A 25874-nucleotide genomic window follows, 5' to 3' on the forward strand; every position below is an offset into this window, starting at 1 on the left:
ATTAATTCATTACTAAATCTGTGCACAGGCAAACTGTAGCACAAATGGGGTTGCGTAGCGTAGTGAGTATGACCAGTCTTCTTACAGGCGATCGAAACGAGCAAAGGTTGGCAACGTCCTTCCCTCACTTTGATTCGAAAAATATTTTTCATGTAAAAATGAAATATTTCCGCCATCAACGGTACACTCCCATTTCCTCACTTGGTTGTGCTCTCGGATTCGAGAAATCGAGGCGAATGCCTATTGTAGACTTAGTTAAATATCATCAGTTGCCATACAAATAGTCCTTGTATATTTCGAGTACACTGCGCAGGCGTTAAAGAAAACCCCGCCAAACTCGTTCCACGTGGGTGATTCATTGAAACTGTGTAACGTAATAACTGGTATTTAGTCATGGCACAGCTGGTAAGATAGAGCGTTTTTATACACAAAATTTATTTATATTGTCTATTCCGCGGTTATTTTCGTGTTTGCGTCCTATGTTATTATTCTTTTTTTCCAATATGCATCCACATTTTTGCTATGTTGTCAATGCGTGTTGATTGGTTTTGTAGTCGATACATCGAGAAAAATTTATGGGTTTTTTTGTTGTTGTTTTTTTTAAATCAGTTAATAATCATAGAGAGAACCCATTTGACTCTCTTCAATAAGTAAATGAACGGTATGTTGGCTTGTTAAGAAATTGTTCTTTCACTTGGACTCGAAAACAAAAGCAGTCGTCATATGGCGGGAATTAATGTCAACCCTTCGGGAAATGAGTGACAACTCGGAAATGTACCCAGAATGACTGTTTACATCTCCAGTTATCAAATAACAGCAGTATGTCTTGGAGGTCATACATAATCAGGACCGACAACGCTCAAACACCCAAATGAATTTGATCATATAGTTTTGTCAGATATGTGTATCGATATACTGGGGTTTTTTTCATCCGTATCCACTCCTCTTTTCCTAAAGTTGGCCTACCCGGGCCATCTGTTGAATTTTACAGATGCAGAATTTCATTGAATTTACATACCTGCATTAAAGTAAACCGCTTGGTTTTCATCAACTGATAGTGAAGACTGATTATAAGTGGTAGCACACTGATACTGTTTGCAAATTAATCAGCTAGATTGTTTTGTCATATTTTCAAGCTGGCAAAATGAGTTTGCCCCTCATTTTGCAAATGTCCATGGAAATTATGATCAATTATTTCTTCCCTCATTCAGCAATTCAACAACTGGAGATTCACATCAACTGAACCATTACTGAACGCTCAAAATACATTGATAACTTTCAAAATTGTCATTTGTAATCCATCTTAAAATTATTTTGGGGTCAGTCATAGTTTGCATGTACACTGTGGATTAGAACAGGCCTGAATTTTCTTTGCGGTTGTACAGTGTGATTAAAATGAATCAACGACTTGGATTCAGTGTCTTGGTTAACCATGTGCTCGTCATAAGGTCATAAGAGGTGACTAACAGGATTGGGTGGTCAGACTCGCTGACTTGGTTGACACGTCATTGGTTCCCAAATGCACAGATCAGTGCTCATGTTGTTGACCACTGGATTGTCTGGTCCAGACTCTATTTTTTACAGATCGCCGCCGTGTGGCTGGAATATTGCTGAGTGCGGCATAAAACTAAACTTACTCACTCACATTGTTAACCATGAGGATTTTGATTAGAATATATCTTCAGTAACCAAGACTTGTCATAAGCTGTGACTAAAGGGATCTGGTGGTCACCAGGTCAGGCTCGATGATTTGGCAGTGTTAGATTTGGGTGAAATTTTGAGTGGGTCCAAATTGATGAAAATAATGTTTCTGGACTCCCTCCAATGTTAAATAGATGGGTAGGTATAAAATAGAGGAGGTCAAAACACTCCAAAACCCTCTCTTGAGCCAACACTGACTTGGTTGACAAATGTCATTGCATCCCAATTGCATAAATTGATGACCATGCAGTTTGTCAATGATTCTGATTAAATATATAAAATAAATTAATTAATAATAATAAATATGCACATTTTAGGTGGAAATTGTTTTTGTTTTGTTTTGTTTTGTTTTTTTGGTAAGAATTCCGCCCGTACCCCCCCTCCCAAAACATTAACTTACGAACTGTCACTGAAATTAATCACTAGTTATACCATCAATAATGTGTGTGAGGCATGAAACACAATAGATGACGTGCAATAACTGACGTTCCCGTATTCAGCCTCGGGAATCGAACGAGTGTCCACATCTGTTGAGGTCAGCGTGACAACATCGCCATATGTAAGCTGTTTTCCATACAACTTGTCAATACTCCAGAAAAGTAAAACGTACCTCTACTGGCCTCCCAAGTAAATGGAGCCGATGTCACGTAACAACTTCATGAAAATGTCCTCCGTGTTACTCGATCTGTACATATACTCTGCGAAGTGTAAGGTGAAATCCTTGTGTCTGGTGTGGGTGTTTGGCAGCTGTCGTTTGATGCACCACCACCACCTGTTTTCTATTAAGTTTGTACAGGCACCGGTGGTGGGATCTGGTAATAAATAGCAACAAAACTTAATGGAAATGACGCATTAATAGCACATTATTTGCACGCATATACTTTACTGCATACACTTACCTTTAAAGTTCTCAGAATGATTTACTGTACTATGGGTATAATCCAGGTCAGACAGTCCGTCGTAAGCCTTCCAACAGTCTGTAACTATATGACTACCCCCCACCACTTTCCTACAAATAACGTCAAGTAGTGTCCGTCGGTCGCGTGTCTCCACAGGAACTAGAAAGAACTGTCTTGTCTCCCTACAAATACCACCCAAAACCCACTGACCTTCTACCATCCTACCTCTATGATACTTCCGTTTCCCAAATTTACTTTCATCTATTTCTACCGTCAAGCCAGCCCCACCAATTCTGTCCGAACCATTCTTTTCAACCATCGCAGAGCATACCTCTCTACAATACATGAAATAGTCCGATACTGTTTCTCTGGAGGTTTCTAGGACTTTCCCATCACCATCACAATCAATACTCGTTTCTCTGATTGTGTCCGCGTATGACATTTTATGAGCAAAGCAGTAGGTGAGCAAAACGGTTTTTCTCAGTGACAAATTGGACCCAGAAAACCACGTACCCCTCCGTGCTGGAACTTGATTTTTGTTACTTTTTTTTACATACCTTGCGGTTACACTGGAAACGATAGTCAGGAACCTTACCCTTGCGATTAACTGTATAAGTGCAAGTTAGTACTTGCTGACAGTTAGGACAAGTAGCTTGGGTTGGTAACACCCCGTACCGCTGGCAGAAAGAAACAGTGCTCTCAGTGCTACCTAAATGTGAAATTAGAAAGAAAAGATTCATAGGAGGGCTTTTTTTAGCACTAGAACGTGTAACAACCTGAGGTGCTGGAGGAGGTGTCGGGGAGATGTTACGAGGGGATGTGGTGTGAGCCACTGCATCAACAGCTGAAGTTGTGGGAGAGCGTGGAGGTGAGACAGACTGGAAGGGGTCGGCAGGAGTTAGGTGCAGGGGTTTTTTTTACACTTACGGGGACAGCTTGTGTCAGATGGTTTAGCAGGGTTTTCGGATGAAGAAGTTACAAAGCGAGCGGGACGTTAAATAATGCGTTTTGGACGTGCCGGAACGGAAGGAGAAGACATACTGGGGTGTGCAACAGGAGGGGCGGGAGCAGGGTTAATACTGTTACTGCTGGAGTTAATATTTTGAGTCAGTAAAAAAGATAAACCTGTGCTGGACAACGAAGAATTGCCGCACTGACTCTCACTCATTCGTCGCCCAGTCGATCCGTCACTAACGCTAGACATCCCCGGTGAATGCACGTTCATGTCGTCGATCGGTCTCTGGCCTGGGTTGATCTCACCCTCAGATGATGATGAGAAAAACTCCATAAATGGATTGGCTGAACTCGATTCTTCACGATTACATGTCTTGTTGGGGGGAAAATCCGATTCAGATGATGTCGACATATTGTCTTTTGTTTGGGTGGGCTTACACAACGTCTACCAGACTATATACCAGCTGGGATATAGCATGGGAATGATGACAGCGTCTAGGTTTTATTCAAAAAGCATTAAGTCATGTGACGTGTTTAGATACAAGCATCTCGTGCCTAAATCATCATATGCACAGGAAAAGCAGACCAGGTGATGTCTCATACAAATTTCGCATCCACCAACAGAGTACGACAACATAATTCCTTTAACATAAGCAGTTGTTACATCAATATTACCTCCATGTGTCAACACGCTCAAGGAAAAAATTCAAGGGTACGGGGTACGATAGTCGCACCTACAATCAAAGTAACACAACATCATTCCTTTAATATATTTATTTATTACACCACCATTACCTCCATATGTCAACACGATAACGAAAGAAAAAATATAATTGGGAACGGGGTTCGATCACATGAACTCGCCATCCTCATGTCATAGTGTGTGTCCACTGTACCTCGGAGCCACCGAGACTTCTGAAATGCACTCCTCAATTAATACAATACAACCCTCGTCGAAGCCTAAAAACTAGCGTCTAAATACAATAAGTTCCGCTCTGTCGGTCACCAATCTCAGTAGCACTGAGGTAAGACAGAGGACTCTTGGCCAGACGACCCGGGTTCGGTTCCCAGAAGCGACGTCGTTTCTTTCAGACTTAGATTCTTAGTAAAGTTAGATTAGTTAGATATGTATTTCACTTGAATGCTTACACCACTAACATTAGACGTATGAAAATAGTATGATAAATCACAGGAAGTTGCCGGTGACGAGAAGACGGGCAGAGCAAAGACAGGTGAAGAAACACGGACACAAAGTAGAAGGACAAGAAGTCGATTTATTTTTTTATCACCGCCCCTCCCCCCACTTTTTGAATATTACCCCCAAACTTCTAAACCCCCATTAAATGCTTTAACCCCCCAAAAATTTATACCAGCGCCCCTTTTTGAAATATTGCATCGGGGAATAAATCCCCCGGGCTGCATTTCTTACTGAAAAAAGAGGGGGGGTACAGGCGGAACTCTTTCCTTTTTTTTACATTTTCCCAAATTTATAAATAGTAATGATGCTGAACCGCCAAAGATTACAAATCTAGATGGGACAAGTTGATGCTGAACATATCGCACCACACATTCATTATCTAATACTTATAGTTAAAGTGGAAGCATAGCTTTTGTAGACCAATGGTCAGGTTCAAGAAAATGGTGGCCATCTTTAAAATTGACTGCCCAAACCCCATTTGCCTTGGCACAAGGGGTGTCGATCATATGATTCCATAAACTACATACCTTATGCTATTTGAAAATCATATTGGCTGATTGTACCTAAACATGGTAGTCAGATCCATATTTGCAAGGTCTGACTCATGGACTTACATTTATCTGATAAATCTCTTTCAGGCAAAGAAGTTGGTGTCTGAGTATGAAGCTCTACGCAACAAGAATTTGGCCGACAATCAGGCGGTGGTGAGGAATGGCCTCCTAGCATTTTATGTTTCAACTGTTCCTGTAACGTTCCTAAGACTAGTATCTGTAGCATGATATTTCCATGAATGTGTTTATTATTGGCCAATCTATAGACATGTTTCTCATGAGCATGATAATAGTGATATGAACTAAAAGTTATGGGTCAGCAAGTCAGGTTTCGTTTGTGAAAACGTTTGGATTAGTCATCTTGAAGATAGTTGTCTCACTGCTGTGTCCAAGTGATGTATATCATTCCCTGCCTTGAATTGGGGATTTGGGGTAAGGTTTCCAAAACATAAGCAATGTTTTTCTTTTCTTTTTCAGTTAGCTAAGTTGATGGAAGATTTAAAGAAAAGCTTTCCACAAAAACCTCCACCAAGGGTAAGGTTTCTTGCTTACAATATGAGACATAATTTCAAGAGATGTGATATTTATGTATTAATGCATATACACAGCTTAAAGAGAACACACCCTAAATAAAGTAAGGAGCAGTAAACATCTAGCTCATTTCAATAATATATTTACATCAGCTCAGAGGTACCGCCTCCTTGGTGTAGTGGTTAGGGTGTCTGCCTGGAGAGCAGAAGATCACATGTTCGATCCCAAGCCACGTCATACCATGGAACATTTTGTTGTTAGTATTATGGTGGGGTGGGCTTCGTTTCCATTGACTCTTTTCAGACTTAGTCTCAGAAGTGAGAAGTGTTTTGTTTCCGGAGCACATCTCAAAAAACGTTCAATATTTTTCATGAATTACATGGAAACAATTCAAACTTAGTCTAAAAAACAATGAGCAACTGAGAGATGATTTGTCCTTTCAAACTTTTCATGGCCTGGGAGGATATGTCATCTTCTGATGACTCTTGTTCTTTCAGCTAGTCAAGAACAGAATTTCAATCATTGTTGATAATCATTTTCACCCTATTGTATTATTCAGAAAGCACGTACGTCGAGGAAGAGTATCAGTGAGGGGCCCATTCGAAGGAACCCATCTCGCCATGCCAGGAGTACTTTCAGTCTGGACCCTCCCCGTACGCGAGCACGCAGGGGGTCAGTGTCATCAACAGTGTCTTCTGCATCCTCTTCAACATCACCTTCATCGTCGCCAGAGGTGAGAGCAACATGTTTTCAGTTGTCGATTGGATGGTCAAATCCCAGAACTTTACAGATGATTTTCGCTGTGTCTGTAACACGTCCGTTATTGTTTAGTCATAAGCCAAATGCTAGAAAAGTCACAAATTTCAAGTATCTCTCCGCAATAAAAAGGGTGTTGTGCAGTAATTACTATGACGCCTCCCACCCTTCAGAAACATTGACAAGGAACTAGCCACAGAATGTAGCAGATCACTAGAACAAAAAAAAAGGTTTACTCCACTGTTGAAACAGTGTCCACTTACTCATAGACCCGAGTTTTAGCCCTATGACCTAATGGACAGTGACAAGTACTGGTGTTCAACAAGGTCAAGATATGATGTTATACTTATAGAATGGGGTTAACATATGACCTGATATAATGCTCTCCCTACAGAAGTATACCTACAGTGTTCATTACTATATTGTCTGCTTCAGATTTTATTGATTACTGACTGGCTGGATTTTATAGTGGAAATATTTATTTCATGCTGGTTATAATTTTATTAAGGGGGAAATTATGAATGTGGTGAAAGTAATGTGAGAAACATAGTATTTTTAACTTACCTTACCATAGGTCTTATGCATATTACCTCAAGCTTCGCTAGAAGAGATCAGACAGTCGTTGATTCGCCATTCCCTAGATGGCTACCTCATGTAATCTACGAATGTAGTCACGGAAGTGACGTGATCTCCCCACTCGCGCAAGCGCGAACAATCCAAAAATCACTTTTACTTCTAGCGTTCGTCTGTTCGGACGTTTTTGGTTCGCTTAGTTTACCTACTTTGTGGTTCAATAAAGTTGTTTCCTCAGGGGTAGGTATGGTTTGTATCCCTTAGGTGTGCGTGTTAAGGTAAGTTATCTTTTAACTGCACTTACTTTGCTACCTCGTGTTACTTTTTTCTCTCACTTCGGGGTGGGTTCGCCCGCGTCGTGTGTGAGTGCGGCATGGCGTCCGTGGGGGTATTATATCTTGCTGGTTTTCTCCCTCCATGTGGTTTTCCATGTCGATTAGTATTTTTGCCAGGTTTCACTGCATTTATATGTTTTTTCGTGCCACGTTGCGATGTACGCAGGCAACCGTTTTGGTTGTTTGCCCTTCGCTGTCACGAGCTTACGGGCGTGCCTACTTTATAGTGGGGGTGCGTTGGTGCTGCATTTCTGGTATAGGGGTGTTTTTTCTACCTCCTAGCGTTGGTTTCAAGGCATTGTTATGTTTGTTTGTTGCACTTAACTGTGTATATCTCCCCAGTTTTGCACTATCTGCTTGGGGCAGGAATCGGCGAATATCCCCACCCTTGGTGCCCGGATTGTGCGTCTCTAGCCTGCTCTTTTGACGGACACTGCCAGTACTGCGAGGTGTTATTGGTGGCGGATTTCGAGAGTCGTCGTTGGGATCTCTGCCGGACGACCCTGACTTACAACCGCCTTCAACGCCTGTGCCGACGCCTGGGATGGGGCGTTCGTCTGTGACGCCTGTACGCTTGTCCCCGGAACCACCTCGCTCGGATTCCATCGTGGATCTGTTTTCATCCAGATGCCTTGTCTCATCCGGAAGTCCAGAGGTTCCTGCGCTCTCTCCTGACGCCCGGTGCTGCTGCGATGCCAGCGTCTCGACATCTTGACACCAGCGCCTATGCCAACACCAGCGCCTTTGCTTACGCCAGCGTCTATGCCAGCGCCTGTGTTTGTGCCTATACCTATGTCTACGCCAGGGCCTATGTCTACGCCAGTGCCTATGCCTACGCCAGCACCTATGTCTACGCCAGCGCCAGAGGCTGTGCTTGCGCTAGTGACTACGCCAGCGCCTATGCCTACGCCAGCGCCTATGTCTACGCCAGCGCCAGCGCCTGTGCTTGCGCCAGTGCCTATGCCTATGCCTACGCCAGCGTCTGTCTACACCAGCGCCAGAGGCTGTGCTTGCGCTAGTGCCTATACCTACGCCAGCGCCTATGCCGACGCCGGACCCTATGCCAGCGCCAGCGCCTGCGCCTTACCGTATACCCAGGGTGTTGCATACGTTGTCCAGGGAAGAGGTTTTACAACGACAGTTGGATGAAGGGCGCGCTCGGCGCTTGGAGGCAGAGCGCTCTCGGCGCAGATCGCGCTCCAGGTTCCCTGGGAGTCGGTGATCCTGTACCCTCCACAGTAGTCTTTGTCGGCGCTCTCGGTCCCCGCTACGCCCTTTGAATGAGGACTCTCGCTTTACTACCAGGTGAAGACGGTGCTTGCGCTCCCAGTCCATATCACCTCGACGCTCCTCTAGAACTCGGCGTTTGCGGTCGCCGGAACCACCTTGGATCTCGTCCAAGGAATCTGCTGCTCATGCATCGACTTGGTCTCCTACGTCGCGGCGTGATTCGAATTCCGTTTCCTATGAGGACCTGGAAGAACAGGTTTTTGGCCCGGACTTCGACGAGGAGGCAGGAGGCGACGGCGATGGTGATGGCACTTAACTACCCTTATCAGTCGTCTTCGAGTGGATTGCTGACAGGTTACCGTACTGCCCTTCACCTTCGGCTAATTCCAACAACCCTGCAGCACTTCATTTATCGCCGGAGTTACTCATAGCGCCTGATCCTATGGTGGCGGACGCCGTGGCTGTATTAGATGCGGTCTTTGAAAAATTGTCATCTAATCCGAATTTCTAAGTGTGTAAATCCAAGAAGTCAGATTACAAGATACACAGCCTGGTTTTCGCGGACAGCGTGGCGGTCTTGGTTGAATCTATGTAGCGGTTATTGGGCTCCTCGCAGCTCTCTTACAGAGTGCAGGATTCTAAGCGGGTGACCATTGAGACTGAACTCAAGCGGATGCTTAAACCGTGAAGACAACGCCTCGAGGATTGATCACCGTACCAGATATTCCTCTGCTGGTAGGCGTGAGACTGGGTGTCCTTTGGAGGGACTGGCTGCATCCTCGAAGATCCTTACTTTACAATTTGTCTACATATACTTCAAGCGGAGAAAGTTTTCTTTCACGTGCTTTACGCATTGTGTCACGAAGATTTTTCGAGACAACTGCAAAGTGCCACGCCTAACTACACCTCTTATTATAGAGAGGGCAGCATTTATCTTCGGGGAAAATTCCAACACATGTACTTGGAAAGCAATTTGTCTACGTCCGTTTCAAGCGGCGGAAGGGTTTTCGCGCGCTTTACTCCTTTAGACGCGTGCTCGCCATACAGCATGGTTACTGTTAAGCCTACAGGCTAGCAGGGTATCACCGTTTACAAGATTTATGGTGATTAGTTACCTGCTACACCGGTGACGTCACGTCTACATTTTGATTGGTCCCCGAGAGACAACGCCCTGCAAAGGATCCCAGGACGTTACATCTACGATCTGATTGGTCATCGAGGGACAACGCCCTGCGCAGAATGTGTTGTTATTATTCTAGTGTAAGGAAGTTGTCTGTAGTGACTTAGTCATTTACGATGGAAAGATGTCGTTACACTCTAGACTAGCAGTCTACAGCGGCATTGGATTTCTCTACTCGGCATAGAGATCCTCTAACAGTAGTCTCAACGCTGCCTATCAGGAAGGCGTGCAGCGATGTATGGCAGTTTCTGATCGGACAGACAGCCAGCTATAAATAGACTTCCTTGAAATGTCAACACATTCATAATGAACAGCGTGGTTATTCTGAAGTCGAAGAATGACGCATCTTTACGGCATACAAGATTATCTTGAGAGGGGTGGACTTCATTATCAGGCTATTAAGTCAGCTTGGATGACTAACTAACTCCGCGGGAGTTGATTCATCACATCGCCGTCCCAGGTTCGGGGGTCGAAGTTCAAGGCGATGTTAAAAGCAAGCTGTACTCTGTCCGTTATCACTATGTCCGTGATAATGTCTACTCGATTTGCTCACGTCACCTTAGGATATGATCAGACGTAGACGTCTACTATTACGTCTATGACAGCGTTTTCTTGATCATGATTTCAAGACAGGTTTACGACTTTGGACGTCTTGACTCCACACCAGTGGTAGACTCGCCGGTCAATGTTGGAACTTGCATATTAGAGCCGTCATTCAACAACCATCTTTAGGTTGACACGTCTCTACCAGGATTGAGTGCCTATCTAGTCAAGGAGGTTGCAGCAAGATTCTGGGGGAGTGGAGCTCTATCTCTTCACATCACCCAGTTGAAGATAAGCGGTGATGCATGTCTATTATTGGCTGACAGCACCGAGAGACAAGCTACTGATGATCCATTCGGTCAACTCAATAGTAGCTCTCTAGGTAAACAAGGGTCAAGGAGACCACGACCTCTACTACACTTGTCGTTTCTACCCTTCGACGTGGTCGAGTCTGATCCTCCATATAAAAGCATCTCACACACCAGGAGCCTGCATCTTCATGGCAGACGCCTTATCTCGCCCCCTATGTCTATCTCCAACAGAGAATATGTTGTGTCGAGAGACGTTTCAAATATCGGCTTCCAGAGTGGGACCAGTTGTTGTACCATCCTCACAATTGGACACTGCACCTGGATCCGTCACGGTTTCATCTTTGCGCCTGGACCATCTGTGATAGTCTTGAGGGCCAAGGGGTACTCATCTCAAGTGGCGAAATTAATCACCCTGGAGCACAGGGTTTCCACTCAGTCACTTTATGGACCTGCAGGCGTGGGCGATCGACACGATCCTGCGACTGCTTTTGGTCGCACCTTGGTGGCCAGCCAGGCCATGGTTCCCCGACCTGCGTCATCTCGCCAGCGGAGAGTCGTACCAGCTCCCAGATTAGTTACGTCTGCTTCGACATCCGCACAGTTGGCAGCTGCATCCGGACCCACTGAGATTTCATCTTCACAGTTGGGTCATCTGCAGAAGGCAATAAGAGTTAAGGGCTACTCCTCGTGCGCGGCAAGCGTCCTAGCTTGTACGCATCGAATGTCCACTAGGTCCTTATATGACGACAAGTGGCGCTCATTTGAGAGTTTTTGCGCTCAAAGATCGCAAGACCCTATGACAGCTTCTCCACAGTATTTAACGAACTTCCTCCTGTTCCTGCATAACTGCAAGCATCTTAGAGGCAGTACCTTGGGGACTTATCTGTCGGCTTTGAACTCTATTCGATTAAAGCAGATAAACAGATTTCCAAGGTACCAGATTTTATTGCGCTACTCAAGGCCTGCAAATTGGAGGACCGGAAAGTTAAGCTTCGTCCTCTAGTTTGGGACCTCAACATCGTCCTACAACATCTTAGAGGACCTCCGTATAAGCCTTTAGAGGAAGCCTCCTTCGTGTATTTGTCTCAAAAAAAAAAAGGACGGTCTTCATTCTAGTGTTAGCGCTACTGCTGATAGAGCTAGTGGAATTCATGCCCTGGACGTCACGCAGGTTCGCTTGGATCAGTCGAGGCATGGACCAGCCCACTTGGGTCTCCTGTGAGATTTTGTGGCCAAGAATCAGCTCCCTGGACAGCCAGACAGACTGTTCTCCATTCCTCTGTCATCTGCAGTCTTGGGACAACATGACTTGGAAGAGGAGCTGCTGTGTCTCGTTAGAGCCCTCAGATGTTACATCCGGAAGTTGGCTTCTAAGAGACGTTCCCCTAAAAGACTGTTCATCCCGCCTTCGACTACCTGCAAAGGGGAGGTGAACAGGAACACAGTCGTCTGATGGCTTCGATCTACGATCCTAGCGGCTTTTGATGCCAAGCGTCTACCTCATCCAGTGGCAAACATCCCACACGAGATCAGAGCGTTGGCATCTACCATGGCCCTCCATAGAAATTGCACAGTGCCACAAACTATGGAAGGCTGCTTTTGGGAGTCGTCGTCTACTGCCTTCGCTTCCAACTACCTGAGGGACTTGGCAGTTGAGGACATGGAGGGGGAGCTGCTGTGTCTCGTTTGAGCCCTCAGATGTTACATCCGGAAGTTGGCTTCTAAGAGACGTTCCCCTAAAAGACTGTTCATCCCGCTTTCGACTATCTGCAAGGGGAGGTGAACAGGAACACAGTCGCCTGATGGCTTCGATCTACGATCCTGGCGGCTTTTGATGCCAAGCGTCTACCTCATCCGGTGGCAGACAGCCCACACGAGATTAGAGCGTTGGCATCTACCATGGCCCTCCATAGAAATTGCACAATGCCACAAACTATGGAAGGCTGCTTTTGGAAGTTGTCGTCTACTGCCTTCGCTTCCCACTACCTGAGGGACTTGGCAGTTGAGGACATGGAGGGACTACAGTCTTTCAGTCCGTTGGTGGTTGCCCAGCAACTTACCCGGACGTCCGCCCATTAGGTAATAACACTGTTACTTACCGTTGGTCTTAAGATTAACCTCACCCTCAGGGTGCGTCGGTTTTTCTTTGGAGTTCCCTTGGGTTACTCTTTGTCCTGCTTCCAGGTTTGTCCTGTGACTGTTGGCATTGGTCTCCCAGGTTCTCCTAATGCATGTGCACTGGTTGCTGAGGGATGGTCCTCCGGAGTCCACACCACCATCCATCTGTCGAAGCCATATGCATAAGACCTATGGTAAGGTAAGTTAAAAATTTATTAAAATCTAAATATTTTAGATATTTAAATACTTACCTTACCATAGGGCGGTGACTCCCTCCCAACGCTGGATGCTCCTCCCCACTCTGGACTCTTCGGACCTTCCTGTTGCCAGTAAAAGTGATTTTTGGATTGTTCGCGCTTGCGCGAGTGGGGAGATCACGTCACTTCCGTGACTACATTCGTAGATTACATGAGGTAGCCATCTAGGGAATGGCGAATCAACGACTGTCTGATCTCTTCTAGCGAAGCTTGAGGTAATATGCATAAGACCTATGGTAAGGTAAGTATTTAAATATCTAAAATATTTAGATTTTAATAATTTTGTTAGTACATCTGGACTACATCTGATCCAGTGAGAATATGTGGTGAAACATTGTGTTCCCTTGTTAAAGATGTTGACTTCCATAAATTTCTCCTTCACGTGTATCAGTTCTAAATGGTATTCAAAGACCTGAAATGTTCTTTACAGAAAATGGTTGTGAGGTTTGGCTTCTTCCGTAAAGCAGATCGTCTGGATGGCGACAGTGATGAGTTGGATTCCAATATGGACGAGGTTGGTATGATTATATTGTCTTGTGTAATCTGACTCAGGACTTGTGGATGACTTTGTCTGTCCTGGATGGTGGTTGTACGAAGAAACCTTAGTGCTAAGACCACCTAAAGTCTTTGTTAGGGTACGGGAGTTAAACACTCACCATAGCACTAAGATCACTTTGTACAACAGCACACTACACATTGGTGTACTCTGATTGATTTGTGAATGTGATGTTTAGCGTATACATAATCATCTGTATACAGCGCCCCCCCTATTGTTTTGTGGTTCTGATTACCTGACTGACCCTTGAATTTTTTTAAGAGGTTTGGAATTAATAAGCTTAGAGCTACCATTGTTTACTTTTTTTTAGGCCAGCACTGACTGATAATGGTCATTTTGGTAGAGATGTTGCCATGATGGCCACAAGCTTGAATGAGTAAACAATTATACATTGATAAATATGTTAGTTCTTACTTTACTTCTACAATAAAATGTTTAAAAAATCCAAAAATTCTATCGACCAACCATAAATTTTAAAGAGGTGTAATTGGAACCACAACAGATTTTCTTATTTGGCCTAGTTTGTGCTCAGAAATATTCAGTTTTCTCTGTCAAACTTTCAACACTAATATCTGTATGTTGTGACTGTATATTGTATGTTTTTATCATGTGCTCATGGCCAACAGAATTCTGTGTGTTTTGGCTACACTAGTAAATTCTTCATTTATCTTCAAATCATTGTAAGAGGTAATGCTAGAGTTTTCAACACCCCGACATTGTACGTTATTGGCATAAAAACCAGTCTAAGTAAACTTAGCCTCAGTACTTTTCATTGCACTCCACTGCTGAATTTAGCAAAACCTTATGGGAGGTCGCGTCAGGTAACCTTTGAGATTGACCAATCAGAACAGCTTACCAAATCCTTTTGAACTTTTTATCTCGAAAAGATTGGTACCTAAACGGTTCTGAATGCTATTTAGTGTACGATCGCTTCCGCGTGATACCCACAGCACACGTTATAACCATGACAACGGTGAGTAAACAGCCCCGGAGGATAGTGCTTTTGGCAATATTCAAGGATGAAGGAAGTGTTAAGCATGTCAACAGAAACCCCAAAGCGTATGTACTGCTGGTCAAATAAATAACTGTGTTATATGCAGAGTTTTGTTCGTGGAGAGATCTGTGTCAGTGACCTAAATCTCTAAGGTGTCTGATCCCTAAGGAGTAGCCATTGTCTGATTGGTTAAATCTATTTAACTGTTTTCCGTTTGATTGGACGGTCATAGGTCGTTCAAAGGTTACCTGATGGGACCCTCTACAAGGGTTGGTTAGGCTCAGTAGTGGAGTGTAACGAATAAAACTGAGACTAAGTTTACTTAGACTCCATAAAAACATACAAGACTTGACAATGTTCTTTCATGTGGTGTTCACCTTCAGGATGAACTACCAGCACCTGTGAGAAGGCCAAGGATTGTTGTGGAGGAGAAGGCAGCGGAAGACATCACTGATGAAGACCTTGACCTTGTTGCCAATTTTGTCAGTGATAAGAAGTATGATAGTTACTATGTAAGTAAGGAAAATCAACAGATGTCTGAAAATACTTCAAAGAATTCCTGATTAAATAGACATACGGTAAAACAAAATTGAAAATTTATACATTCAGTCACAGAGCCTATGATTGCAAGAGATGAATAATGGGATCGGTGGTCAGATTGGTGACTTGGTTGACGCATCATTGGTTCCTATTTGCATAGACTGAAGCTCATGCTGTTGATTATTGTAATGTCTGGACCAAATTCGATTATTCACAGACCGCTGTCATATAGCTGGAATATTGCTGAGTGCTGTGTAAAACTAAACTCGCTCTCTCATTAAGGCTCTGAGCAGAGTTGTGATCATGAACCAGTGTTGCCTGTAAATAAGGTGAAACTCGGAACTAATTACAAAGATTTCATTTGTGTTGGATCTGATTCACTGAAAGTATGTGCATTGACTCTTCATGTTAAAGGGAGAATTGCTTTGTTTTTTTTTGTTGTTTTGGTGTGTGTTTTTTCAAATGAGATGAGTGACAATATTTTGACTGAAGGAATGCTAACCCAGTAAATGTTTCATGGGTCTATAATTCTTGGTAATCTTCACTTTCTTTCCAGTCAGATCATATACCTACAAAAATACAGGAAATTGCTTGAAGTTATTGTTTTTCCCAAAACATTTCCTGGAGGAGGCACCCCAGAACCCAACCTCTAAAAGGGGGCAGTGGTATCTTGCACACTTGCCTCCCTCGTGGACAACACTAGAATCCATGCTTTGCCATGACATTATTCGTCTTTAAAGGTTGGCACCACTAACATCACCAGTAATTAGTGTATGAAATAAGGCCTGTCTAATCACAGGCTAGATTTCTGATAGACAGTCCAGATTTACAGCTAGCAAGCCCAGTGGTCTTGTTAAACTGTTAGATGTTACAATACATCTGATGAAAGGAACCATTGGTGTCTGGTTATAATCATGTCTGGTTGGATTGGCTTATTTCATGCACGGAGTAGAATAGGCCTTCAGCAACCCATGCTTGGCATAAAAGGTGACTGCTTGTCACAGCTTGTCATTATTTACAGACCGCTGCAATATAGCTGGAATATTGCTGTGTGGGACATTAAACTAAACTCAGTCACTCATTATTTCATACTCTGCAATAACCGCATTTAAAATGTTTTTATTACATCAGTAATGAATGTTTGGGAATCCCTTTTGAGTATGCATTGTTGTGCCTGCAGGGTTCCTCCTGCCATCAGTGTAGACAGAAGACTCAGGATATGAAGACAGTGTGCAGGTCTGGCAAGTGTTTTGGAGTCCGAGGACAGGTACTGATTCAAATATCAATCAATATTTTTTAACCCATTTATGCATAGGGTCTTAGATTTTCATCAGATTTTGTGAGCTGGTTTCTTTTGGCAAGCAGTGAAAGGAATTAGGTGTCATTTTTCCACTTATAAAATTTTCCATGCTTGTTTACACTGCAGAAGTGTATGCAGATGAACTTAAATTACGTAATATGTTAGGGTTAGGTGGTTGGAGATTGACCTCTTAAATCTTATACTTGATGCTTTGTTTTTAAAAGCTTCACATTCATGAGTGTTAATTTTTTATTCATCCAGTCTTGCACTTCACAGCTCTCCTTCCCATGTCAGTTCTAAATGGATTTGTGCTTTGAACACACTGAATGGTTTCAGTTCCAACTGGGGTTCGGGACTGGTTAAAATCTTCTAATTGATGGTTGGTCAGTTTCAACTGATCAGTCATCGAAAATAATTGGTTACCATCATTTATGAGTTTCCTGTTGTCTTGTTCGTTAAAACACTCATGAAAATAAAGAAAAAAGTGCTCTTTGGCTTCTGCATTTGCAAAATTGTTTATGTTCAATCATGAGAAAACTTTTTTTGATTGCTAGGAATTCTAGGCATTGCAACAAGTCTTCGATAATTTTAAAAATGGGGCCACTACTAGTTTCAACACACCTCATCTAAACAACTCGCCCTCATGCAGTCCGGCCGAACATGCTGTTACAGTTTACTCTGTCATAGTGAGTTGTGTTAAAGGGGCAGTGGGCTAGCCTAGTGGTTAAAGTGTATTTTTGTCATGCTGCCAACCCAGGTTTGATTTCCACTTGGGTACAATGTGTGAAGCACTTTTCTGGTGTCCCCTGCCACAATACAAGACAAATCTTATGGATTTCATTAGGTGGATAAGGAAATAGTGAACAGTACAGTATATTTATATTGATGTGCAGGAACACAGATATGTAAATAAGTATATACAAGCACGAGGGAAAAGGTAGTATAATTAATTATGTGAAACACTGAGGTGAGGTGAAAGAGAGGCAAAAAATGACAAGGGCATGCTTACATAGTAGTGGTTTGGGACTGGGAGTCTCGATTTCTTGATGATGCACTAGGGAGGTAAACCCCTTGATCCCTGTTGCTCTCGGGCTCTAGTCTTATTATGTCGATTGACTCAAGAAGTCTTCTTTTGTGCCAGTTACTGATGTAGGAAGCCAGTATTTGAGTGTGTTTTCAGTTAATAGACAATTTGTCAATGTGTTCCGAAAACGGCATATTTGAGATCTGATTTTTCAGATAAAGCTTTATGTTCTGTTAGTCTTCTGTTGAAGGACCAGCAAGTGCTCCAAAATAGCTGCTTCCACAGTCCCATCTAGTTTTGTAGATACATTATCTGGGGTTGGGTTCGGTATGGTTCCTGCAACCTCTTCCATTCGCTCTCAGGATGGTTTTCAAAGTTTTATCAGAATAAAATGTCACATCAACACTGGCAGTTTTTCTGAGGAGTCGACTGACAACATAGCTAATCTGGCCTTGGTAGGGAATGTTAATCTGGATGGGTGCTGGTTTTGGTTTAGGTGGACGGTCATGTCATTGATAGAGGGTGGTGACTTCAGTCTGCTCTACATGTTGTCTGGGATATCCGTTTAGGGTGATGAGGTGTCCATTTCATCTTGGAGTGGGGTTGGGTTGCAGATAGCTTCAACACGGCTGGTTACGGTTGACACAATGCCTCGTTACATTTGTGGATGATGGTTGGATAGATAATGAAGATACTGCTCTGTGTGTGTATTTAGACAGAGGGATTTATCTTGTTGGATGAATTGTCAAGGGATACATCAAGGAAGGGCAGCTTGGGTAGATCTTCAGTCTGCCACAATATTGCCAAAAGCGACTTAATACCATTCTTGTTCCCTAATTTGGACAATTGGTATGAAGATTCAAGGGGAAATAATGAAACTGGAAACATTGCAATCTAGGAGTCAAGCATCCTTGATATCTCCAGGATTTACGCTCCAATAAGTTTCCATGAAACCCTGGATGCATCTGCGGGACAACCCGATAATTGTATTACCTCCCTTTGCTGGCTCCACATTCCCGCACTAACGGATCTGCTAAGCAGCCATTACAACCTAGCTTGCCAGTGTCAACTAAGATAGCGGTCGGTTAGCAAAGGTTTGTTCGTAGTGTGACTCAGTGGGGAAATAATACAGACAAATTGATAGGTCTTTCAGAGAATGTCTGCATGATTATACTCTAACGGTATAATCAGTTAGATAATTTGATATGTGAAAGGTAGTTGTGATTGGTTCACTCAACTTCCCAGCATATACACCAGATTGGATGAAAAGCCATCTACGGGACGCAATAAAGTCAGTCCGTAGATGGATCCAAGGTGTAGTGGAGATTCATCTTAATGTATAGTGGAGATATCGAGGATGGGAGTCAGGGTAAGTATTATGAAAGTAGTGTATTATAAAACTTCCAGAGTTTGTCAGAACTATTCCTATGGTCATAAATTTCATGCTTTCCTTCCCCCATTAATATTTTGTGCCATGGCATGATGGGAAGGCTATACAAACAGCATCACTTGCACAGTAGAAGCTGCTGTAGCATTGATGTCTTGTCATCAGACCGTTGCAGTCCACATTTGTTTGATCAATTGGTACAGCCATTATTTGACTTGTAGGGTATTCTGTTTCAGTTTTGTGGCCCTTGTCTCAGGAATAGGTATGGGGAGGATGCCAAAGAGGCCCTGAAAAACCCTGTAAGTAAATGACCTGTTGCCAGATGCCCTGACCTGTTACCGAAAGTTGAAGTCACTAGCTGACTAGTCAGTTCCTGGATCATGTAATTGCAGACAGTCACAACTTTCCTAGTGACAACATGCGTTAAGGAACATGTGCCAGATTGAGGTGATTTACTTCATGCTGTGGTGTGGATTGTAAATGAGGATAGGACATTGTTCAATATATTAGGTGTTGTTTTGTCTGATCCATTGTATACATACTGCAAAGACGTGGCAGGGATATTACAGTGAGGCACCAGAACGCAAACTAGAAACAGTCAATACTAGCCATCATAATGTTTGATTTGTTGAGTTCATGATTAAATATTTGACGACCTACTCGTCCATTTATTCACTAACTCTTGGGATAGCCTAGTGGTTAAAGTGTTCGCCTATCATACTGATTCTTCACATTGGTACCATGTGTGAAGCTGATTTCTGGTGTCCTCTCCTCTCTCGCCCCTCTCTGCTATTGCAGGATAATTGCAAAAATCAGTGTAAAATTTAACTCGCTCCACCCTTTCTTAAGCTTAACAATTTGATGCTCACCTACCCAATCATTAACCTTTTATGTCCTCTCACCCACCAAATCCCTATTGTTTGTCAAAGGAGGCAACTAACAGGATCAGGAGGTCACATTTGCTATTATCTAGACACATCACTGGATTGTCTGGTCCAAACTTGAGTCAGTCACGTAGCTGAAATATCACCAGGTGTTGCGTTAAGAAACAAACCAAAGTAATCACTCAGTGATATGCGTCTTGCAGAACTGGATGTGTCCTCCATGCCGAGGTATCTGCAACTGTAGTTTTTGTCGAAAGAAGGCTGGCAAGTCCTGCACTGGTATCCTCATCCATCTAGCCAGGGAGAATGGATTCAGTGATGTCAATGCTTATTTACAAAGGTGAGGAGGAAGGAACTATTTTCATGTTTTAGTCAAGTTAAACAGTTCCTGGTATGCATGGAAGCATGAGGTATGAATGTGTATCTGTCATTATGAGCTTACAAAATGGATAGTTGCCCTTGTTATCGACTCCATTGATTATATGGCTTTAAGCATCGCACCCATGCTTTGATCTCAGTAACTCTTCCTATTCATGAGAGGAGACTAACAGGACTGGGTGGTCAGGTTGCTGATTTGGTTGACACACATGCTGTGGATCACTGGATTGTCTAGTCCAGACCCAATTATTTACATATCGCCACCATACAGATGGAATATTGCTGTGTGCTGCAAAAAACAATGTCACTCGGTGACTTCAATGTCTGCCCACTGGCTTATGTGAAAACGTATTGCCTCAAACTGAAAAAGTTTGTTCCACAGTCTCAGTGGCTGTGAAGTGAACCATACTGAAAGCCGAAATTGCCGGCACAGGTACAGTGTGTGAAGACCATTTCTAGTGTCCCTTTGTCAAAATGTATTGCTGGAATGTTGCTGAAAGCTGCATGAAACCCATTATCATAAACATTTCAGTGACAGTTTTGATCCCTAGTCAACTTCAAGAAAGTTTTTTGAATATTGTTAATTGCTCTGTAAAGCTTCCACTCACTTGAAGCTTGTTCAGCTTGATCTGATCAAGCATATACTAATGCATTGCGTGACCATGTCAGAACTGGTTGGGTCTATTATTGTGAAGGGGTGCACATTTGTCAGTTGGTTGTTTGCATGTCTGAACAGCCAAGACATGGTTGTTGGTTGATGTCTCAGTGTCAAGAAATCAACAGCTTTAAGAAAGCAGCTACAGATGTTTCTGATGTATGCATGTTTTGCACAAACACAACATTGATAACATTCTCTGCTTCCCTGTTTAATGAAGGTGAATCGACCTGCAGTTTGACCTCCCAGGTGATATGTAGAGCAGGTCAGTCAAGCTGAACAGGCTGATTTTCAGTACCATTCTGTGTCCAGTTATTCCAACAACTTAACATGTGCCTCTCTTTTACAGTTTCAGGAAGTAATACTCAACTAACAAGCAAGGTAGTAAAGAGGCAGCTGAGGTGGTTTCTGCATCTAAAGAGGCAGCTAAGATGGTTAATGCATCTAAAGAGGCAGTTATGATTGGTACTACTTCTAAAGAGGCAGTTATGATCGGTACTACTTCTAAAGAGGCAGCTACGATGGTGTCTGCATCTGAAGAGACAGCTACAATTGTTAGTGCATGTGAAGAGAAAGCTGCCATGGACTCTGCATCTGTTAACTTGAATGTGATGAAAGTCTACAAATATTAGATACCTCACAGCTCAAAGTTGTTTTCATGATCTTCTTGTCTTGTTTTGCAGGATGTACAATATTGCCTCAAACGTTTGTTTTTTAACAACTGTTACTCGTTATTTCTACAGAAAAAAATGGCTATTGTTGAAAATGATTTCGTACACTGGCATCGTTACTTCTTCATTGTCCATTTGTGGGAAGATTTCCTTGCTGTTTTTATCATTAAAAGTTCACACATTACAGTACACCATGTATTTTGGTTAATCAAAACGTGTTGGGTCTGGCTGGCAAAATGTTTTCAAGTGTCCATTTGCCTCACTTGGAATTTTATAACTGTATGAAGAACTTTAGTGGATGTGTTAGGTTTTAGTCCTTGCTGAAAGATGAAGTTCTTGTGTTAATTGGTTCTGGCACTTCTAATTTTGACATTCACATGGACCACAATACAGGTTTAATCTTTCCAGCTGAGAGAATTTAAAACTTGTGTTGCACTCTGGAATATTTTGAAATCATTTGTGTAGATGTAACGATATCCTATGACAGCATAAAAGGATTGACCTGATACAGAATTCCCAAACTTACCTGATAGGGAATTGCCAAACTGACCTGATACAGAATTGCCAAACTGACCTGATACGGAATTGCCAAACTTACCTGATAGGGAATTGCCAAACTGACCTGATACAGAATTGCCAAACTGACCTGATACAGAATTGCCAAACTGACCTGATACGGAATTGCCAAACTTACCTGATAGGGAATTGCCAAACTGAAAAAATGTGAAACACCATCCATTGTGTCACTGTATTTCATGGTGTAACTGTCAGTGTACTATGAAAGAAGTGACTATTGTGTGGCTAAGTTCTGTCATTTGGCATGCAAGTAAAAAATAAAATCTAAAGTTGTCATGTGTTTGAAGTTTCCCAGAGTTCATTTTCACATGCTTCTTAAAATGATAGCCTACTTCTCATGGCTTACTACTGCAGGTTAGTTTCTAATCATATTTGGTATGTGTAGTTAGTGGTGGGCTTGACATGAATATTCACTTTTTGTTTTACAATGTATTTTATAATTTGACCCTGACCCATATCATTAAGTAATGGAATTCATTTGTACAGGAATTAAGACTCCATGTAATTGCGAGGATACCTCCATCCCTCTTCTCCATGTTACTCAATGGGGATCACTTGTTGTAGGGCACTCTGTTAGCTTTTAGACACAAATATCCTTTTTTTATTGTTGATATATTATGAATAAATATTTTCTTACATTAATTGTTGTTAGGTTGTCACTGCAGTACTAGCAGTTTAGTGTCTCTTTTATATTTGTATTTATTTACCTTTACTGATATATTGAACGCATGATCCGGGAGCATCGAGTAGTAATTGAAGCAAGAGGCAACTAATGGGATAGGTCAGCAAAGATTGCTGACTCGGTTTGACACATGCCATGGTAACCCAGTTGCATGGAACAGTGCTCATGCTGTTGATCACTGGATCATCTTGAGGTGAGTTAGAGACATCAGTTAAATGGCTGGAGTATTGCTGTGTGTGGTGTCAAACTTCAATTAATCATTCAAGTATTGAACACATGCCCCTATAGTATTCCAACCCGAAAAAAAGTAACAGTCCATGGCATAAAATTGCATAATATAAGTTATAACCAAGCTAAATAAGTCTACATTTACTTGCTTGTAAATGTGTTTTGAAGTTTACACAATATTTTCATTTTTGTAAAGATGAGATTTACTGGAAGTGTTATATATAAATATTCTCAAAGGAAGGTAACGGGTGTGTAATGCTAAATATTTATCTTTCCTTTATAGTGGTGGTATTCATTTGATATACCAAATATACCCAATGCACCCCATGTGGCAGGTGCAGAATACCAGTTTCAGGAAATGAAGTAAATCATGACTTCTTTATAAAATTTCACAAATATAATTTAGAAGCAATTTGTTTGGGGTGGAAATCAGACTAGATGGGTCGTGTTGCGTTACTTTGTATATTTTACTTAGAAATAATTATGAACTAAGTATTTTTCTGTAGTCAATTTTTCCAGTGTTGTTGGGGGTGGTATTTCTTCCACATTTTTGGTAGTCCTGTCCTTTATGCACAAGAAACAGTTTAAAACCGAAGACAATGTCCTTTTTTCTCAGCAGTTAAGAAATTGATCTAGTGTTTCAAAATAAATTAGATATTTCCTTTTCGTCACTACGAAATTCAAAGAGTGTGTGTGCGTGCGTGCGCTTATAACATCTAAACTATGTACAGTTTGGCTCAAGTCAGACTAATTGCAATCTAACTCGAAAACACGTAAAATACTCCATGAAACGCTGATCATAATCAAATCACCAGACCAATTTTGAGGTTTTCGCACAATGTGTGTCCTAATAATAGAAAATGTGGTGTAACAAGCTATCATTTAATTTTGACATGGTGCAGTATTCTTTAATGTGCAAAGATAGAACAGCCAGGTTAACATGAAGCATGTGCACAAGTGCCGGCAAAGCTATTCATGTATTTACCTGTGGTGTGCCGTCTCCATGTTTTCTTGCATTATAGCATAAACGATGCCGTACCAACACGTATGGTGGAAACGTGCAGTCGCTTGGGTAATTTGTTGTTAGGAGATTATTATTTAAAATGTGAAGAATGACTCTTCTAATAAACTGAAAGAGGCGTACAAGAAATTTGAATGATCTTAATCTGAGATCTATTAGGAAGATTGCAGTTTACCGTATCACAACGTACTTTAACCCAAAAGACTGGTCATCCTCAGGCTGAACCTTCTCAAGCAGGTTTTACTTGCACTGCAACTAACAGTGTAGGGGTGAAAAATAACAACAGTTAAATCTATTGTCTCCTTAGGTTGTGTGATCTAGCAATTCAAACACGAGACTCGGATTTCGAGTTCTACTCCAGGTACCACTTGTCGCGTATTCACAACTGAATTTGACATGCAACCCTTTCTTCTTGGCCCTTAAGTACCTTTTGTTTTTTCCTGCTTCCTTCCTGAAAACTGTATATCTTCAAATAAACCCACCCGCCATCTCATGTTCTGGTATGTGTATATTTCTTCCTAGTAAACTAACCCGCTATCCTATGTTCTGGTATGTGTGTATTTCTTCCTAGTAAACTAACCCGCTATCCTATGTTCTGGTATGTGTATATTTCTTCCTAGTAAACTAACCCGCTATCCTATGTACACTTCATGTCTCGGACAGCTCGTCTCCGTGTATGTCTTAGGCCATCCTCCGACTCTCCTCACCCAACACAGATCACCAACCATCTGACAGCCTTCTCCTTGGCATGCTTTCCGTGTGAAACCCATCAAAAGAAACATTAATACCTGCTAAAGACCCACCTGTTCACTGCTGCTTTTTTCTGTAAGAGCAAAATGTACGACTTCCCCCAACTCTGTTACAGAGCCACTGAGCATCTCTACGGTGAATATTAGGTACTTTATAAATGCATATATATTATTGTTGTTTCATTATCTCCAAGTATCACGAACTGAGCGTACTTTACGTTCTGCCATACCGAAGTTGATTTACAGATCTATCAGCTGTTCAATTAGCATCCAGTCAACGTATTTTCAGTTGATCTTTCGTTCTTGTTGCTCCCATTTAACTGTGTGCACCTTCCTAAACTACCTGTTGTTATTGCTAATCTGTAGCTATTCACTATATACTATGATATACGAGTATACTTTATCCAGCTGGTTGTTCTAACGAGAGCAACAATAAGCAGCAGGCGACTACAGATTTGAATATTCTTCTCAAACTATTGTGATATGAGTGGTAACAGTAATTCCTGGGCATTAGGGATCAGATTGGCTCGCTTATATCAGAAGTGAATGCTTTTTCTAAACGAGATTCTATTAACTATCGTCTCGGGAAGGTATTTAACCTTGTTTAAAGGTCACATGCAACCAAAAAATCAAACATAATTAAAACACAATTATCACTTATTCATGACATATAATAATCATTGCTGCTTGTAAAAAAAACAACAACAAATTATAAGCGTTAAATCGCGATTCAAAAGTGCAATATTTTGTACGTGGGCTTACTTCCCTAGAAATGAAGCCCTCGGGAGACCGAACCCAGTCCTAGCGGATGGGGTGCCCTCAAATGTAACGACGGCTTCCGATTGGCTAGTTCATTTGCTGGGTGGTCAGGCTTGCTTGACTTGGTTGACACGTCATCGGTTCCCAATTGCGCAGATCGATGCTCATGTTGTTGATCACTGGATTGTCTGGCACAGACTCGATTATTTACAAACCGTCGCCATATGGCTGGAATATTGCTGAGTGCGGAGTAAAACTAAACTCACTCACTCACTCAAACAAAATCCTGCAGACTAGAAGAAGTTGTTATCCATAAACAATGCATATAGAGAA

The 25874-nt window shown here is 42.2% G+C and overlaps 1 protein-coding gene across 1 annotated transcript; it reads left to right on the forward strand.

Annotated features, from left to right (window-relative positions):
* The first annotated feature begins 267 nt into the window (after window positions 1-267).
* Window positions 268-22744, forward strand: LOC137255724 (cell division cycle-associated protein 7-like). Its single transcript, XM_067793221.1, has 10 exons — window positions 268-405; window positions 5391-5456; window positions 5781-5837; window positions 6394-6567; window positions 13568-13651; window positions 15071-15199; window positions 16408-16494; window positions 19175-19237; window positions 20026-20162; window positions 21205-22744. Exons 1-10 carry the CDS (start codon window positions 394-396, stop codon window positions 21215-21217), a joined length of 822 nt encoding a protein of 273 aa, XP_067649322.1. The 5' UTR covers window positions 268-393; the 3' UTR covers window positions 21218-22744.
* The last annotated feature ends 3130 nt before the right edge of the window (window positions 22745-25874 follow it).

This window comes from Haliotis asinina, chromosome 11 (assembly GCF_037392515.1).
Source record: "Haliotis asinina isolate JCU_RB_2024 chromosome 11, JCU_Hal_asi_v2, whole genome shotgun sequence".
In the NCBI taxonomy this organism is placed as follows: Eukaryota; Metazoa; Mollusca; class Gastropoda; order Lepetellida; family Haliotidae; genus Haliotis; species Haliotis asinina.

Bases quoted from the DNA above. Each gene is read 5' to 3' on its own strand.
- LOC137255724 (XM_067793221.1), top strand. The intron at 13,652-15,070 runs GTTGGTATGATT...GTTCACCTTCAG, and splicing joins TGGATTCCAATATGGACGAG to GATGAACTACCAGCACCTGT. The intron at 15,200-16,407 runs GTAAGTAAGGAA...TTGTGCCTGCAG, and splicing joins AGAAGTATGATAGTTACTAT to GGTTCCTCCTGCCATCAGTG.